Source organism: Columba livia, chromosome 3 (genome assembly GCF_036013475.1).
Source record: "Columba livia isolate bColLiv1 breed racing homer chromosome 3, bColLiv1.pat.W.v2, whole genome shotgun sequence".
Lineage (NCBI taxonomy): Eukaryota > Metazoa > Chordata > Aves > Columbiformes > Columbidae > Columba > Columba livia.
Window position 1 is genome coordinate 43,956,118 of NC_088604.1, and position 19,125 is coordinate 43,975,242.

The window sequence follows — 19,125 nt, forward strand, 5'->3', positions numbered from 1 at the left end:
GTTCTATAGCTAACACTGTAATCACTTTCAAGGCATATTAACAGTTTTGCTATATAAAGAGAAACTTTATCTGACTGTACAGTGCTAAGGCGAATATGTTCACAGAATTTCGTAAAACCCCACCCTCCCCCCCACCAGGGTTATCACCAGGATATCAGTTTTCAGTGTTTTTAAGATGGTAATGCTTCATTATGAATTAAAATCAGAATAAAAGGAGTGGAGAATCTCTGACTCTTGCAATCTGTACAAACTTTTAATTAGATGCAGTGTGATAGATATTTAAAAACTTCTACGGTTTTCCTTGAATTTCTCATCGTGCACTTCAAAAGCTAACAGAAAATAAGATACATTGTATATAAGATAAATGTAAACAACATAATGAATAAATAATTTAGAATATATTGCAAAGCAAACTCGGTGATCATATCATCACTCATCTTCAGAAATTGTTCTATGCATTTGAGAATATTTTACTCTGCAAATTCCAATCTAAACATCTGAAACTATTCAACAAAAGTACTTCCTTCTACTAATCTTGTATTTGGATTTCAGCTAATTTTTAAGTTGATTATTTGGGCTTCAAATATGCAATTGCCAATTATCTTGTCATAGGAATTTTACACAGAACAGAAACACAGAAGCTACACTTTTCTATAACACTGGTGTTATCCCTACTATCCCCAGTGACCACTCACTAGAGGAAAACCTACTGAGCCTGTTTTCTGTGATAATATCAGACAGCCTTTCGAATCAGACTTATAGAAACAGACTGATGACTTAAAATTCTTGGTGTAGCCTTTGCAATCTTGAGATCAACCTAGAGAAGATTTCCTACTCTATTTATTTTTTTGAGGAGGCATCACTTGAGATAATGAGATAGTTCCATCACACTTGTTTAATCTGCACACCGCTAAAACCAAAGATAAGAGGGCCAACTATTGCTGTCTGGTATGGAGAAATACCCCTATAAAGTAAAATAACTGCCTGATGGTTTGAGACAGGCCACTTTGACAGCAGCTTGATATGGCAGGGTTCACTTTGAGATAAATCCTTACATCCTTCCTGTGTGATCTGCTATAGGTGAACCTGCTTTAGCAGGTGGGTTGGATTAGATGATCTCCAGAGGTCCCTTCCAGCCCCAGCCATTCTGTGATTAAACCACTGTCTATGTCTACATGCAGATCTGTGCAGCCGCAGCAGGAGCCTGAGCACCCTTCGCAGTTAATGGGTGCCAGGCAGCTGGGCTCGTCCAGCATTTCTGGTCCCTGACCACCCTGTGTCTGCTCGGACACCCACTTGGCTCCGCTGCCTGAAACACACTGAGCTTCACCAGCTACAACCAGGGCTCAGACACATCACACATTGGTAGTTACCATATGCAGAACCCTAAAATCTATGTCCTATAACCTTAGCCTGAAAACCACTCCACTGGCATGCTTCGGATTTGAACTAATCAACAAGAATTATCTTGGAAAGAATTAAAGACAAAAAAGACCCTTAAATAACTTACTGTTGCAACAAATTTCTATTGTAACTGACCCAGGTGGCATTGTCTCAACATTCCCAGGTGGCACATAACAATAACAGCTCTTAATTATCACTCACTATTCCAAGTAAATTAGAATGTGCATTAAGCGTCTTCATACTAATCCCTGCATATTCTGATACTGAATACTTTCTATCACAGAAAAAAACAAATGAACAATTGAAAAGTTAATGGCCCTATATATGAAAATTAATCAGATCATGCTATGGTTTTAAATACATAAACATGATGAAACTAAAAGTTGATAAGAACATACTACAACTGAAATGTTCCTAATCTGTTGTTGTAGGACAAAAAATGGAATTAAATGCCCAGATGCCCAGTTAAGATCAATTTTCCCCTTACAAGAGAAAGGATGTCATATGTTAAGTGATTTTTTTCTTCTTATCTGTGCAAATTTCTACAGTTATTGGTTTAATATTATTTTGTTTGAGAGCAAAATTCAAGAGTTTTTTATGTTTGATGGAATGAGTTGCCTGTTTGAGAGTCCTCAGTACAAATTCAGTCACAGGGGAAAAAAAGTTTCCACTAAAATCAGAAGTATAAACCTTATGAGGAATCCCACCCTTACTCCCCCTAAATCACGAAAGAAAATGCGGGTACTGGTACTGCTTCAACCTCCACCTTTACACACAGAATATACTTTATATTATAGGACAGAAAACTGAATTCAGGTAAATCAAGATTGCTACTTTATCTGGTGACTTCCTACATTTATGTTAGCCCCTTTCTTGTCCTAATAAATCCTGACATCTTTCCTTCAGAAAAAGAGAGAAACTCATAAAGCTATTTTGTGAAGCTGTATTCAAGAGCAATCAATCAGCCCCATGCATTTTCTTCAACTAATCCCAGTTCTGATGCCTTACACTATTAATAATTCCAAACATATGATTAATAAGAGTAAATACAAACTTGAAAGATATAAAAATTGGATTTTTCTATTTATTATTAACTGTTATTCCAGTAATCAAAACAATTACTAACAGACACAGAAAAATAAATGCTTAAAACTGTCAAATTTTGTTAGCTTCCTAAAACATGCACTGTTCTAGAATTTATATATATATATTTTTTTTTTACCAACAGTTAATGTAGTCCATATTATATTACTATACAGGTACTTTATACATACATATTATGTAAGTATATTATACATTATACTTACTACACATGTGATTTATCTACCTTGTGTTTTATACTATCATCCATTAACATATGCAGAAAGACGGAAAGGAAGAACGAAGGAATAAGAAAAAAATACCTCAGAAATTTAATATGAATGTAAAGAACCCATCTTTCAGGTCATGCAGAGAGCTGCACTTCAGGCTAGAGGCCTGGAAGGAGAATGTATTTCTTTTTCATTCTGAATCTTCAAAATGCCATGAAGTGAAACAATGAACAAGGGCCTTCCACCTACCATAGAATCACCATACATGTGCATTAAAAATTATGGCCACAAGGTGGCTCTCAATACTCAGCATTGAAAGTATAAATCTGAAAATGAAATTAGAAACATCTCGATTAGCTTTGTTTTCTTAAAATTATAGGTGATATGTTTCACCTCACTTATTCTTAGAAACATTTATTTCCACCCTAGACAAATACTTTGAAGATATTTTAAATTTACTTAGCTCCTCAACATCATGAACCCTTACATAAAGAATTCCAATGAGAGATTTCCAGACTCATTCTGTAACAGCATAATTTTCCTGTAGTCACATATTTCCCCCAATATCTGAGCCCTTTTGATAAGTGGAATTCATATATATGTAACTGAAATAATTAATTTACTGCTTTTGATTAATTTAGTTTTCAACTATTTACCAGTAACGGTTCTGTTTCATGATGAAAAACGTCTGAAACTTCTACACAGAGCATGAATTTCCATGTGGATAGACTCTTCTACATCTTGCTTTTTTCCAATATGCTCTAGCTATATTCTTTATGTTCTTAATTACCATTTTATTTTTCCTTTTACAGGTTTATTAATAGTTGTGAGTTTTGTTGGCAACCTTCCACTCATTTCCGTAGTTATTTTAGTTTCAAAAATATTTCTGCTTTCATTTATTTTTCCCACAAGTATGGAAATCTGAAATTTAAAGAAACTGGACCATGTAGGAAAAATAATAAATAGGGCTATAATTGTCAAACCAGTGAAGAATTATTGCTTGATTCTGAACCAATGCATTGTAGACCTGCACAGTACTGTGAAAGGACAGAAGTCTGAAAATCATCATCTTGGATATATTTCTTTGACAAGAGATCTTGGTGGTTACTTCAAGGAATATGCTCCCTCGCAGGAACAAAATCTAACAGAATACCTGAAAATAAATATTACAGCTGTTTTGAAAATACAGGTCCACGGAGCAAGAAACCAGGTATGTTTTCAATGCTATGCCACAGTATATGCACTTTTTTACTACACTGTAACTATTGAATCAAGAGCCCAGAAAATGATTTCTGAGTGTAAGGGACCATAAAAAAATTCTCAGTAATACTGGTGAACCTATATGAGAGTTTTTAACCCATGAATCACTGGGACAAATTCACATTTTCTTATTGCTTTCAGTTCCAGAAGCTCGCAGAAAAGCCACATCTGCAAAAAGTTAAACAGTGTGCTGTATTTTCTCTAGGAAATACTATTTTGTGCTGTATTAAGTTGTGTCCTTAGGGCTTACTCCAAAGCCAACAGTCTATTTCCCATTAGCTTCAATATGTTTTTCAATGAGATCCTTCAACTGCAAACCAACTAGGATGCTGTTCAATTATTCAGCAATACTACAGTTTAAATGAAAACACAGCAATAAGATGCTAAAGGTTTCAGACTCTTTCCAGATTTGTGATTGTTGTCCTTGATAAACATACATAGCAAAATTCTTGGAAAAAAGTGATCTCTAGAATCAAAGACTTTGTACTGGAGTTCTACAATTGATGACAGAATTCATGTATATCAAAGCCAGAGGTACCCTCACAGACAGAAAATATGCATTGTTTCTTATCCTTGATGCAACAGCCTTTGATTGCTGAGCTAAATGCTTTTGTTATTATTACAGAGTCTAGAGAGGTTTCTGCAAAGCTTCTGATACTCTAAATTCTAGAACCTAAGGGTTTGCCATTCAGTACTAAGTTTTTAGCATTTTGTCAGCAGTTCTCAATATTTTAGAACTTCTATGTTTATAGGCAAATGTTGACTTAACTTCACACAGTTTTTATCTATCTTCAAAAAAATAAGAGAAGATAGAGAAGAATGCCCATTACATCAATTACTAAACTAGAGGTCATAACTTTAAAAGCAGAAATAATTACAGTTTTGCACATGGTAAATTCAAATTTTATCTCATAATGTTCGTACTCATCATCAAAATGAATCATATCGTGTCACCTATAGAAAACGACAGATCCTCATAGTAGTCAGCAGAAATCAACGTGGCTGCTTTAAAAACACCGCTCAAGGTCATAATTCAAACAGATAACATGTTTTTAGAGAAGGTCTTGCAAGTCCTTATTTGGAAAAAAACACTTTAATTCAGAAGAAAAAACATATCAGAAACCTTGACCATGTTGATGCATAAGATTTCTGAAGTGGAGGTTGAATTTGCCAGCAAAAACTGAGCAGCAGTCAGTAAACGTTGCCTCTCAAAGAACCAAGGTGCTGCAAACTCTTGCTCACAAGTACTTGGTTGGAGTTAGACTACACCAGGCCTCACTGAGTTCAGGCAATCGGCAGCTGTACACATAACTCTTTTACCCAGGTAACAACTATTTTGATAGACAGTTATACAACATTCCTAATCATTTTTCTTATCTGAAGATATTTCTTGATTGTTAGGAAAATGTAACTTAATATAAATGCTTTTACTTATCTTTACCTACAAAAACTTCATTTTGGTCTTAGTCTGCTTGTATCTACTGGGAAACATGTAAGATTGGCTAATTTTTTGTTAGAACCTTTGCTAAGCTTTATCAAAATCTTCCAGTATTTGAGGAAGTTGCTGGCCTATGTTCACACCTGTCCCAGCAATTCAGATTTTCGCAGTTTCTGACTTCTGTCACTGAAAAGATTCAGCAGAGAAGCTGTGCAGAAACTTTCGAAGTTACGTATGTGGTTTTCTTACAGAGGTGATAAACCATCACAATATAGCAAAGCTTATATACAGATAAATATTTTCAGTAAAGATTTGCATGTGTTTCATTAGACTTTTTAAATGGCTGGGTAGAACAGATATCTGAAGGTGGGATACACAAAAGATATATTAGCATTTTGATTTCTATTGCAAAGGGGCACAAAACAGAAATGTGAGAAACTTCATTGTGAGGTACAAGGCAGGATAAAGTTATGAGGTGCCCTGGCTGCACAAGCACTGGCAGAAAGATGACAACTCCAATATATGCTGGCACCTGTCTTTATTAAAGAGGTAACAAAGAACTATATATTTTATTAAAATTGAAATGGACCCATGGCTGATCAACTAATTGTTCATGTCAATATTGATAAAGCAAGATACCATAGTGCTTATAATCACATACTGGTTTTATATATACTCTATAACAGTAATCACAGTTTAACTTCCACTACTTTTCACTTAAGAAAATATCCAAAATATTTGCTATGATCTCCTATCATTGATTATTGAAAGAACAAAATATTCTTCTGCAAAGACAGGATGACGCTGAGATGTTTTACTTGTCTAATTAGAACCCTTTTAAATGTGAACTATACAAGAAACATAAAATCTCAGCCAAAAAACTTTCAAATCTGAAAGTCTTGTGTACATTTTTTGGAAAAGTTTTCAGGCCATATGCATTTCATCTGCAAATATGTCAAAACAGGATTTGTCTGGTTGTCTATTGTTTTTCTAGTTTTCCTTACAGGTTAGGAATGATTTTACCTAACAAAAGTCCGAAGCTGAATAAAACCACTGCGTGAAATGCATTCCAACTCATCCCACACATTTGGTGTCCAAATATTCTAGATATACCACCCTAGTTTTTAATATTTTCTTAATATCCCATTCTAGAGAATGCATTAGAAGTGCCTAAAGTATTATCTCAAATGGCTTTTCCATTTGGAGGCATTGCATATATGGGTTCTTAGAATTTCTTACAATAGTTAGTGCATATATTATATATGACTGTTTCCTGAAGAAGAAACAGATTCTGCTGGTTCCAGAGCAGCTGGCAACATAATAGACATACATGTGATCATAAACAAAATCTTGCTTCTTAGTCAAGCTGGCTGACATAGTAAGGAAGGAAATGTCCTAGGAAAAAAACTTACTTCAGTATCAGTGTTTTTCAGTATGTCTTAGCCAGGTACTAAAAATGAATTAGTTTAAGACCTTGTTTCATCAAAACCCTAAGAATTTTCCTGTAATAACATGTAAATAAAAGTTCTAGAAGTTTACACATTTTCCATTTCTTTTAGCTTTATCGACTAAAATTAATTCTTCATCTACTTGTACTGATACTGTCCAAAGATGAAGGTATGTTTGGTGGGACGGGGATGTTGAACATTTAGTTTTTCTAAGAATTCATACTTAAGCGTTGTAATTCACAAGTCTCTTCATACTGCTGTCTTCCTATCTTCACTCTTCCAGCAGCTTCCCACAAGCGCTATGCTTCCAAATCTGCCTGTCATTTTTTTAGCAATTTTATTTTCCTTCTATAATACAGAGTAAGCTCCATTTTTGTTACCTACCAGTTTTCATTATAGGTCATGCACAGTTTGTCTATACTCCAGCCTTGTCAAAAACATGATGCTGCTAGTCCAGTTCCCACTTTCACCATCCATAACTTTTAATTCTAATTCAGTCTCTTGGCCTAATGAACCAAAAATTATTAACATGGTACATGTACCAAAGTGTATCCAAATACATATTTATGTGATGCTCATTCGAAATCTCAGTAGTGGGAGGAAAAGAATACTGGTTTTTAGCTTTTTATGTTTTTTTGGAAATCTTCTCTAATCAATGTCTGGTGTTTTTGATGTAACAATCTGCTAGTAAAAAAAAAAAAAAAAAAAAAGGTTTCTGAAATAATTACGTTGTTCAAAAGATTTGGCAAATTTAGGCAAAATTATCATTTTATTTTGTAATATGCAATAGTATCTTCCCAACTTAAAGCACAACTGTTTGTGGTTTTATACAATACAATGCTTTTCTCCAGGACAAGGATTTCCAATAAGCAGGGATTCTTCTGAATGTTGTTTGACTTTCGAAATCCCAGTTCAAAGGAGCTTAAGGTGAGTTCAAAATAACCTGAAGACTAAATGTTGTAGATTTCAAAATTTCCATAACTCCTGGCCTCCTGCTATTAAGATATGTTGGTAATATAAAACATATAGAGGATAGGCTAAAACCCAGATACTATGATACATGTAATGCAACTTAAACCAGAAAAATAAATATATGGCAATAAATATTTAGCAGTTCTCTGGAGAATACCTGCACAACTTTCCAAAAGTATGCTTAATTACATTTTAACCTATTTTGTTTTCTCCAAAGCACCTCTAGCTCCCAGGATGTGGTATTAACAGACTGTAGGCCAAATTCAATTATCTCACTCTTAATATTGGCTTCTAATTGCTCTTTAAAATTCTGAAAAGTGTGCACTCATTTTATTCATTATTTCACAATTCATTTTAACTAGATGAAATTGCAAGCTTCAGCACAAAAATTCTTCTGTCCAGTTCTGATCTACTTTACATATTATGCAAATAAACTAAAGGAATAGTTAAAAGCCCAACTAAAATTGCCAGAATGGAAGTAGAAAGTGGATGACAACTGAAACAGTGAGCATACATAGCTGAACGATTTTATCAAACCAAAATGTATTTGGAAAGCTTTCTTATTTTCAAAATAAATGAAATTACGAATATGAGCTGAAGTGAAATTCAATATTTTTCTCCATCTGTTAAGAAAATAATGTTTTCTAAATGAAAAACTGAATCAAACATCTCAATGTACCTTGGGAAACAAAAATCTAATGGTTGCCACAGTCTGTGTTCAACAGGAGGATATGTATCAATAGGTAAGTGAACTGAATATTTCATGCAACAAGTGAATTTCTTTAATTGCCTTTTTTATTATCAAGTTTTTGAAGAGGCAGTGTGAGATAGTTTCCCATATTGCAGTGACCTTTTCCATCCAATTTGGTGCCTATGAATATGTATTTTTTTATTACGACAGGTCATATGCTCCAATTTAAAAAAAAAATAACTGTCTAAAGACAACCTATACATTTTTGTTTTATGATATAAATAAATGAATTCACATGAATCCTCAGGAAGCAAAAGAAACATGGTCAATTACTAATGATATTCTGAAGGGAAAACATCAAGCAATCCTAGAAGAAAGTACATCTATTTATTCTACAGGATAGCTGTGAACTACATGTTTTGTTCTGAATTTTATTTTAGGAAAGAAAACTACAAAGAATATTCTGTGATGGCCGCACATTTAAAGCAATGACCAACCACTTAAAAAAAACCTATTATCTCCTTCATTTACAACCTCAAAGAATAGCATTTTTAGACTTTTGCAACGGTCCTTTAAAAGTCATCTGTGATGTTAGAGAAAAAACAAGATCAAATACAATTCATTGGACCTTGGAAAATTTAGTCTGTTCTGCTCCTGTAGAAGAAAACAAATATAGTTCCTACCAGAATGTAACCACTGAACAGTATCAAGTCTGTTTGAGAATCATGTAATTACCATGAAATACAAAGTACAACTGATCAACAGGCAGCATTTCCTGTCAGTGCACAAAGCAGAAAACCCACAAATTATTAATTTTTCAATCATTACTCTTCATTACTAATGACTACTGTAGCTACACTATTTCCTGATCAATGAATTCCTAAGTAGATATGACTTTTTAAATACTATTTTCTAGTCAGCATATGGTTTCCATACCAAGCTGCTTAAATTGCATGTGACCAGAACCATTTGCCAGTATGGTTTAGTTTAAAGAAAAGGTGCCTGAAAAATATGATTATTGTCTAGAGTCTCACTGTGAACATATTGCACAAGATTGTGCATTGCAGCCAAGAACTAACTGGCACATCTTGTAAAAGGAATGCAAGACCTAGGGGTCATTATTAAATTAAGCATTTATTTTTAATTTCTTGCCTGGAACAATCCCTAGGGATTGAAAGTAGCTGAAAACAGCTGAGCCAACCAAGTTTTTTTAGGGAGGGCAGAAGAGGAGCTAGGGCAGAGAGCACCTATGCCGACTTTATCTTATAACTTGTTCTTGTTGGAGTGTTTACAAGTGACCAGATATTTCCAGTCTTTGCAACTGTTAAATGACAGAATAAAACATGACGAAAAGTGAGCTTTATCCTCTCAAGAAATCTTACGTATTTTTAATATAATTTTAATATATACCTGAACTTCATTACACATGGTGAAAGCAGACACTGGCAAAAATAAAAAGTGGGCTGTGTTACTGAAGTGGAAAGAGTGTGGTCCTGTGAATATGAAAACAATCATACTGTTCTTCTTGTCTGTGCGTGTGTGTGGTTTTTTGTGTGTATTTTTTGGGGGGTGTGTGGCTTTTGTTTTTCCTCTTCTGAACGGCACTGAACTTTTCTTTTGAAATGTGTTCCTTTACTATGAGCGTAGCTATTCGATATCCATATATACTTTATCTAAAAATGAGATTTCAAGTTGCAATCATCTTACCCAGGGAAGCTACCAACTAGTCAATCCTGTGAAAATACATGGCAAACTTTTCTTTTTGACCTGGATAACATGTTAAAACATTCTAGCATCTAATTGAAGGAGATTTTGACAGGTAAAGGCAAAAAAGAATGATGAGTGGCTTTTCTTTCGTCAGTGCCCCAGAATGAATTTAAAATGAGGAAATAAAAGGAGATCACAAATTCTTACATAAGAAATAGCTAAGAATGCATAGGAAAATGGTTAGATATATTATACTTTTAATAGGTTCACTTATATTGAAACAAGTTAGTTTTACAGTATTATCAACTTCTACACCAATTTTACAGGAAAAAAAAAATAGACAATGTGCTGGTACTGACTGTGCAAGCTCGTGCAGAATGAACCAAATAACTTGTTAGAGCTACTCATTACAGGAAGGAATGTCATAGCCTGACATCACGGAATATAAGGCCAACAGGGCCTAATATTGTTCCAATATCCCAGAAAGAAAGAAGTTTCATGTATTTTAATTAAAGACATAAAAAAAAGACAACCTGAGAGTGAAATAAAAATTACAATTAAAAACATTATTTTAAAAAATGCAACTTTGAATTTCAGCTTCTGTTTCTATAAGTACAAATAAAAAAGATATTTTTCAAAAATGTATTTACTTCAAGATATGAATTGACTGAATAGAAATCCTGCACTACCCTGCAGGAGGCTGCAACAGACTTCATTTAAGGAAAGAAGCTTAATCATATTATAAATATGACAACAGTTTCAAATTATATTACTAAGTGCATTTAGTATTTAATCAGAATTTTTGTCAAAATGAAAGGGGACATTATAAGCAACACATTATCCTACAGTTTATCAGAGAATTTCCATGGAAGAAAAGACATTAAATGCTACATTTACAGTAATGGAATCCATTACCCATTTTAACCTGAATGACTCTGAAATGGCTGAAACAAACATCAGCACCCCTGTTGGCTGTATTTGTGACCTCAGAGATCGTTCTAGAAAAAGATCTGCTAAACCATTTTGCTTCTGGGAGTCCCATTACTAACATAGCTCAGCTTCTCGAAGTAGAACAAATATTCATGAGGCAGATTTCCAACAATAAACAGGACAAAACTAAGCATCGTTGCTTCTCAAGTTGCCATTCATGATAGATGAAAACAGAATATATGATCAAGTCCATAGGTCAGGGGAAAAAAAAGTCCATAAAAGTCCATCTTATTTTTCACAGGACAGCAAAAGACTGTTACTTGTTACCTCAGTGCTTTAGCTATCAGAGCTCAAGAGACAAGCCAACAAATCTGAAATCCTTGGAACTGAGACTGATTTTCAGAAGGATAGCTGATAACAGAATTCAGTCTATACCATATATTTTATACTTTCTGATTCATAATAAAAACACTAGAAAATTCCAGTGGGCTGTATAGAATGTACAAGAGTACACAGAACTACAAATAGAAAATAGAACTACAAATCTAAAGCTGTGCAAATATCATTTCTAGAGTGACACATAAAAAAGTAACTACCATAATAATAGAAATATACATCAAAACTCAAGTGTTTTTCCTTTTTAAAGGTCAGGAAAAGTAAAAGTAAAAATAAATTGTTTACTGTTTCTGTCAACTTTTTATTACAGTTTCCAATGTTTAACACTTAAAATAAGTCTAATATATAGGAATTCTGCTAGAAAAAACTGAAGGCAATATTTTTCTATATTTCACAAGATATTTTTCTGTAAATTAGCCTCTCCAATATCTATTGTCCATCTAAATAACTCTTAATAGTAAATTCCATAGCACTATTCATTAAAACAGCAGGATCACTCTATACAGAACACATTTTTCTTTAACAAGTCAATTGTTAGGACCACATCATCTCATGAAATTTGTCCCCAGCATTTAAGCAGGACTACTGAATAAAATATCCTATGAAAGAAATAGGAAGAGCTTCATTCCATTCTCTGAGAAATAATTTGCAAATATTTTTCAAAAGTAAAAAAAAATAGTGATTATTAAAAACAGGGTACTTCAATATATGTTTGACATTTAATATAGTCTAATGTATTTGAATACATATCCTCATTTTATTTTTATAGTTTTTTTAATGGCATGTCAAATATTAGATATGTTATTAGTAAAACAAAAATAAAATGAGGATTTGCTCTGAAATAATTAAATGTCAAACAAATGATTACATGTCAAATATTTGATGAATGTTCTCTAAAAATTAATTTCTAATCATTTAAAAACATTTGACAGATAATTAAGAGGATTAGTAAAATTGCTTTCAAATTTTAAAGGCCAGCAAAGAATACAATGCTTTTAACTATTCTATTTTTCACTTTCTCCTGTGTGTTCAAGTAGCCTTCACTTAACACTTGCTGTGTCTAGACTAGAACATGCAAGATTTGAGCATTACTTATTCTTGTAAGTTATGCGCTGGATTTCAGATATTTCTAAACACCATTTTCATCCATTACAGGGAACAGTGTATACAGAATACAAAATAAGTATTGTATTACATTATCAAGATTATTCTCTTGCCAGGTATTACTAAATTTCACGTTAACTGAAATGGCAAGATCGAATGGCCTGCAGTCTGATAATTTTGGGAACTGTGCCAATAGATATCCCTTTATACAAGATAGCTCTTGTCAGACAAACATGATATTATCATTATGGAGCTTAAATTAATCACTCTGCATCACATAGCATTGATATAATACAGTTAGACCTCTGTCAGAAATTCCATTTGTATGGTATGGCTCTGGGAATTTAGTACTATATAAAATGAACTTCACTTATTAAGGAGATTAAAATTAGGCAAAGATGATCAAATAAATTAATTGTATATAGAAACTTTGACCTGACAGGATGTCTAATGAGGTTTTTCAGAGTTCAAATTTGACCCATGGATATTTCATATTTGTATTGGTAATCAAAAATTTAAAATGTGATCATGCTGATTAAAAGTACAGTTTGGAAATCCAAAGCGCTCTGAAGAAACGCAAGGACAGATCAGTTCCACAGTGCCATTTGGCTCACCTACAGGTTGAGTTTTGAGATAACTGGGAACAAAGAACATTGGTTGTGTTTTGAGAATGCATTTTAAAAAGAACCCTAAAAAGCTTTTACAAGTCATGTGTTTTATCATGTTAACACTCATTTTATTGCAGAAGATGTATCTGATTTACAGTACAAGGTGTAAGAATTGCTGTGCCAGGTCAGACTGAGTCTGTCTAGAGTAGTCTCTCCGAACAGCAAATGCCTAAGGAAAAGTATGTATCAATGCTCTTCCCAGTACATTCTCCTGGCTACCAGAAATCTGTCATTAAGAGACGTACTGAGTAGCTTTATGTACCCCAATAACAATTCACTATTATTTAAATGAATAGAAACTTTCACAGTGAAAAAATCTAGATTAGTGAAGAGAACCAGCTCTAGTGCAGCAGGTGGGCCAATTCAGATATAAAGAAATACACATATCAGTGCTATACGCATGTTAAAAATTGCTGCTGAAGCACAAAAAGAAATTCAGGCCTTGCTCAATTCTCTACATCACATTAAAAACATTTCACAACAGCTGGTCCTTCTTGTCCACAAAAACTATGAATCTGTTACTGTGTCTGCAGTGTTTCCAACAACTCTGACTCAGTCTGTTCCAAACCATACTTGCTGCAGTAACAAGGTGGGGTTTTTTGTTGTTTCCCGGTGACATTCACTTATGCCTATACATGTAGGCTCTGTCTCTACATCTATAAAGTACTGAAGTTCCTTATCCAGTAAATCTTTCTAATATTAGAAGTACCAGAGGAGGAGCAAATTTCTACACTTTCAGTTTACTTGAATGCAGATGTGTATTTCACTTGTTTTAGGTAGTGCTACTCCAGCCTCAGGTGTTTAATAATGGGATGGGTTTATTTTGGAGAGCAGGAAGAGAAAGTTAATGGAAAAAAAAAAATCTCCTTGTATCCAGCTTGACTTTGCTGTGCCTTTTGTCTGTACCTGTGACACTTTGAAATCTTTAGAAATTTTAGTGCAGAAAGTTCCTATGACAAAACATGTGGTCATAAAACCCTTTGGAAAGATGCACATATGTTACTGCTGCAGCTACAGTCACATCTGTTAGAAATATTTACTGTTAAGCAAGAAAAAAAATCTAGACTGAGCAGTAGCAGTTTTAATAACAATGCCCCACATGCTCTAATCACTGAAATCTTTGGTGTACTCATAAGTCTTAATATGTTAGATGTAATTGCTCAGCGAAATGTTGCCAGTATATTACTCACTTTATGATTAATGATGATTGTTTATGCCTTGGCAGAATATATATATATATATATATATATATATATATATAGTAATATATATATATTTTGAGTAGTATTCTTATTGTGATAACTATATATAAATAAAAATAGCCCTCAGGGATATATGATATGACATAAAATCTAATCGTATATATTATTATTATCATATATAATTATTTCAATACATGATATGCATTTTTATTTTAAACAGCAACAAGTTTCCTATGAACAGAGAATACATATTAGATTGCCTTTATATCTTAAAAACTTTCAGGTAACAGAGACAGAATCACGGAAATAACTAGTTTTTATGGTAAGAAAAATTAAAATAATTTGACTTTGTTGAATGAATCCTGAAAGAGGACAAATGGAAGTATGTAGGGAAAAGTTATTGGTGATGTTTTGCCACACACTTCAGTATGACTAGGCCTTCACTCTATTTTTATTATTCCCATTACTAATTTATTTATGTGCATCAATGAAGAAGCCCTTAAGCACACTGGAGTATGTAATTTGCATAATTATAATAACAACAGTAATAACAATATTTTTGTCCAAGATCTACATCCTATTTACATGCATAAGAAGGAAAATACGAATTTGCATTAATGTAAAATGTGCACCACATGTACTGGTCACTGTAAGAATTTAATGAATTATTCTTTCTCTTGACAGTCATTGTAAGATTCAAAGCAGCAACAAGAACATTATGTGACCTCTGCTGGAGAACACAATTCTCTCTCATTCATTGCTATGGTCTTCACACCTCTTCCTTCTTATCAGTCCCCAGTTATAAAATTGTTATAAATTTGTCATACTTCTTGGTCTTGCTTTCCAAGAAAATAATCACCAGCTGTGTTTGTAAGTGCATTTCCCCCCATCTTTCATGCTCTTCCTAGGTACTAATTCTTCAGAACTTTTCAAATTCTATTGGGAAACATTCCATAATTACTCACATTACACTTCAATGCTTCAAGTTACCCAGTAAGATCTAAGAACATGTGGAAGTGTGCATACCATTCAAGTCACACTGAGCTTGTTTCCACAGCTTTTCCTGAAAAAGCATGATGCTTACAGTTTTATGTTAAAAGCAAAGAGTAGTTTCCCCACGTAAGAGTTCAAATTCCCTTGGGAATTTGCTTAGAATAAGAAGTACATTTCACAAGAACAGATCTAGTGACAATATTTTATTCACATTTTGTATTACTAGCATTTAAAGCTAATCTTACAACTTAAATATTCATTCTCATTACCTCTCCCTTCCCCAATTTCTTTCCCACTAATTACATCATGATGCTAAGCCATCACTGCTTTCAGCAAAGGTGAACTCCTCCCTGTCTAAGCCATTTCTTCAGTGTAAAATCAGAGAGATTTATCTACTTCATGGAAGCTTCCCAGGGGATTCTACCAGGTAATTCTCTGAATGAGCAAAAAACTGCTCTCCTAAAGACCACAGTCCTAACTCGTTATTTACCGTCACGACTTCCCGCTGAATACTGAGCTTAATCACTGCAACCAAACTTGCCATTCATGGTAAAATCACCTCCCATTCTCCCCTCTTTGAGCAGGAAGCCAAGTAGCGGCCTGTTTGGATTCAAAAACTGTGTCTGAATGTAGCCTATGAACCTCGCGGATTACCCGAATAATTCTACCAACCCAGAAGATGGTTGAAATTTCCTCTCAAAATGAAGGCCTGCCAGCAGGAGACTTCTGCCAGTAGCTACTAGTAAGTCACATCCACCACCTCCCCATGGACAGCTGGTCCAAAACAGACCTCAACCACAACCTCTCTGTCTGTTCCTTCCTGCTCTGATCCTCATCCAGATGGGAGCTGCCTGTGGCCAGTTTCACTGTGGAGCTCTACACAGCCAAAGATCTACCAGGGACCACAACTCCATCTCCTCCTCCTCCCTGTCTGTCCTTTCCAATATGGTACATAGGATGCGTTGCCTCAGAGATGCCATCTGCCTGCTACATCCACAAGTACTATATTGCATCAAAACACATTCATGTTACACATTACATTCTGAAGCAGTCACAAATGCTATAAACACAGTTGATTCTTCTTTTTTGCTGTAGTTTAGACTGATCATAGAATCATAGAATGTCCTGAGTTGGAAGGGACCCACAACGATCATCGAGTCCAACTCCTGTCCCTGCACATGACAACCCCACAATTCACACCATGTGTCCGAGGGCTTATCCAGTCTCTTCTCGAACACTGCCAGGCTTGGGGCCGTGACACCTCCCTGGGGAGCCTGTTCCAGTGCTCCACCACCTTCTGGGTGAAGAACCTTTTCTCAGTGTCCAACCTAAACCTCCCCTGGCACATCTTCCTGACATTCCCTTGGGTTTTGCCACTGGTCGCTAAAGAGAAGAGTTCAGCACCTGCCCCTCCTCCTCCCCTTGTGAGGAAGCTGTAGATCATGATGAGGTCTCCTCTTAGGTGTCCTCCAGGCTGAATAATATACTAATATACCTTTTAAAATGCCTTTTACAGTACTATGACTCTAGGATTCCCAGCTCAAGCTGAAGAGCTGTCAGGAAAGAAGTAAGCCAAAACCAGGTTACCCTGGCAAGCCAAATTCACCCCCTCATGGAAACACAACTAACTGAATGCATTCTTTGGCAGGTAGCATATGATCTAAAGATGATAAGACAACTACTTTAAGGAACAGACAATGAGTGTATTAAAAAAATACTGATTTCAAATGCACTTTTCATAATTAAAAACTAAATCTCCTTACTAGCATCACAAGTCTTATACTACTTAATGTAAAAGACACTGACATCTTAAGGAAAAGAAGCAGCCAACACCGCTACACGCTTCATATTATTCTGTGTTTAAAGACTTCTTGTCATAATGTCTACTCATTACTTAAAAAAAAAAAAAAAAGAAATAAAAGGTTCAGGCATTTCCAATGGAGAATAATAATATCTCTCATATGATGACTACACATCCTGTGGTGACAGTTTTTAAATGTTTCAGGGAATTCCCAGTGAAATTTATCAAGCATCAAAATAACCACTTAATATAGTAACATTTTGCTGGGAAACTCTCAGTTATTTTAATTGTTATCTATTACTTTACCTTTCTAAGATTCTGAGGTAGCGCAATCAGAACTATAGTCTCTGGTTGTACTATAGTATGTGAAATGGTTCTTCACAGTACCACTCATGCTTCTTCAATTACATTTTATAACATACAGGTCCATCAATCTTCTGGGCAAAATAAGTATTTTTGCTATTGTAATAATGCAGAAAGTAGTCAAAAGGATCAAAGATTCCCATGAAATATAAGAGAAGAAATCATTTGCTTTTAATTACAATGAAGATCGATTTGCTTTATTACAAATGTTAGAAAACTTTTGTTCTCCTAAAGCAAAGTCAGCTTTTCTACAATCTTTCACACAGATCAACATTTGGGACTACAATCCTCAAACAATTCAAAATTTTATTCAGAACATATGCTGGGACTCTTTAACAATTGTATGTGGGCTGGGGAAGCAGGGGACAGAAGAAAGCACATGGAAAGTTGCTATTTTGCTCAGTATGCCCCAGATTTCAGTGTGATGCTTAAATACTCTTAGAAAAATAAGTTATTTCAGATACATAGTCAACCAACCTATAGGGCAACTTATCTACCACTGTCTTAATTTGCACTATAAATGCTGCCTTAATGACTATCCAAGCACAGGTAGCAACAACCTGTATTCCCAATAGGTTGTAGAACTTTTCTCTGTTACGTTCCTGTGGTTCCCATCAACATAAGAATATGCTTTCTAATTCATTTAATCACAGTATAAAGAGAAGACAAAATATGCAGCAGTATTTTTCACCAAAATACAGACTGAGTTGGACAAATAGTTCTTTGACAGATGCCTCACATAATATGCACTGCTGAAATAAGCATATAATTTTTCCTAACTTCTTTAGCAATTATTTTTGAGTGTCTAAATAAGCACTAGTACTTTCGGTAGCTTAAAGTATTTTTTGCGTGTGTTAGTATTAATAAACTAATATTATTTTTAATAAACTAAGAGTTTCAGATTTTGTTCTAATTTTGTTAATTACCAGTGCTACAGTAGAAACATGAGATCTCCAGGTTCAGGTTTTATGCTATTTTTCTAATGCAGCAAATATTAACATCCACCAGAAAAAAAATGGGCTTTCTAATACACTATTTTATGAAATATGAGGACATCAATTTATAAATTAGTATAGTTTTTTTTTTTTTAAGTTATTATAGCTCTGAGAAGCATCCCAACAGAAAGAACATACTTGATCCTGATTTTTAAAACATTTTCTCTAAAATAGAATTTTCTCTAAATTTCAGAAACTTGAATTTACCAACTGTAACATCTATGCTCCATTCACAAATGCTAAGTCTGAATGAATCCTTTCACATTTTCTTCAGAGGTATAAAATAAAGTAACATATTTATTAAATCTAAAGACAGACACAGAATTTAAAACCATCACACAATTTCTAATTTGCAGAGGCCCAAAATATTTCAGAGTTTATCAACACATTTGCAAGTGGGAGAGGGTTTCTTATGCATACAGTAAATTTTCTACAAAGAATAA

The 19,125-nt window shown here is 34.2% G+C and overlaps 1 protein-coding gene across 4 annotated transcripts in view; it reads right to left on the reverse strand.

The window, feature by feature from the left end:
- ASCC3 (activating signal cointegrator 1 complex subunit 3) overlaps positions 1-19,125 on the reverse strand; it is a 266,295-nt gene that overhangs the window by 115,300 nt on the left and 131,870 nt on the right. Inside the window, exon 15 of one of the 4 annotated variants that reach the window (XM_065056592.1) lies at positions 2,903-2,959. The exons of the other annotated variants lie outside the window; for them this stretch is intronic. Coding sequence (XP_064912664.1) covers positions 2,918-2,959 — 42 coding nt within the window. The 3' untranslated portion in view covers positions 2,903-2,917. Of the gene's footprint in view, positions 1-2,902; positions 2,960-19,125 lie in introns of those variants that run through there. 4 annotated transcript variants of the gene reach the window in all.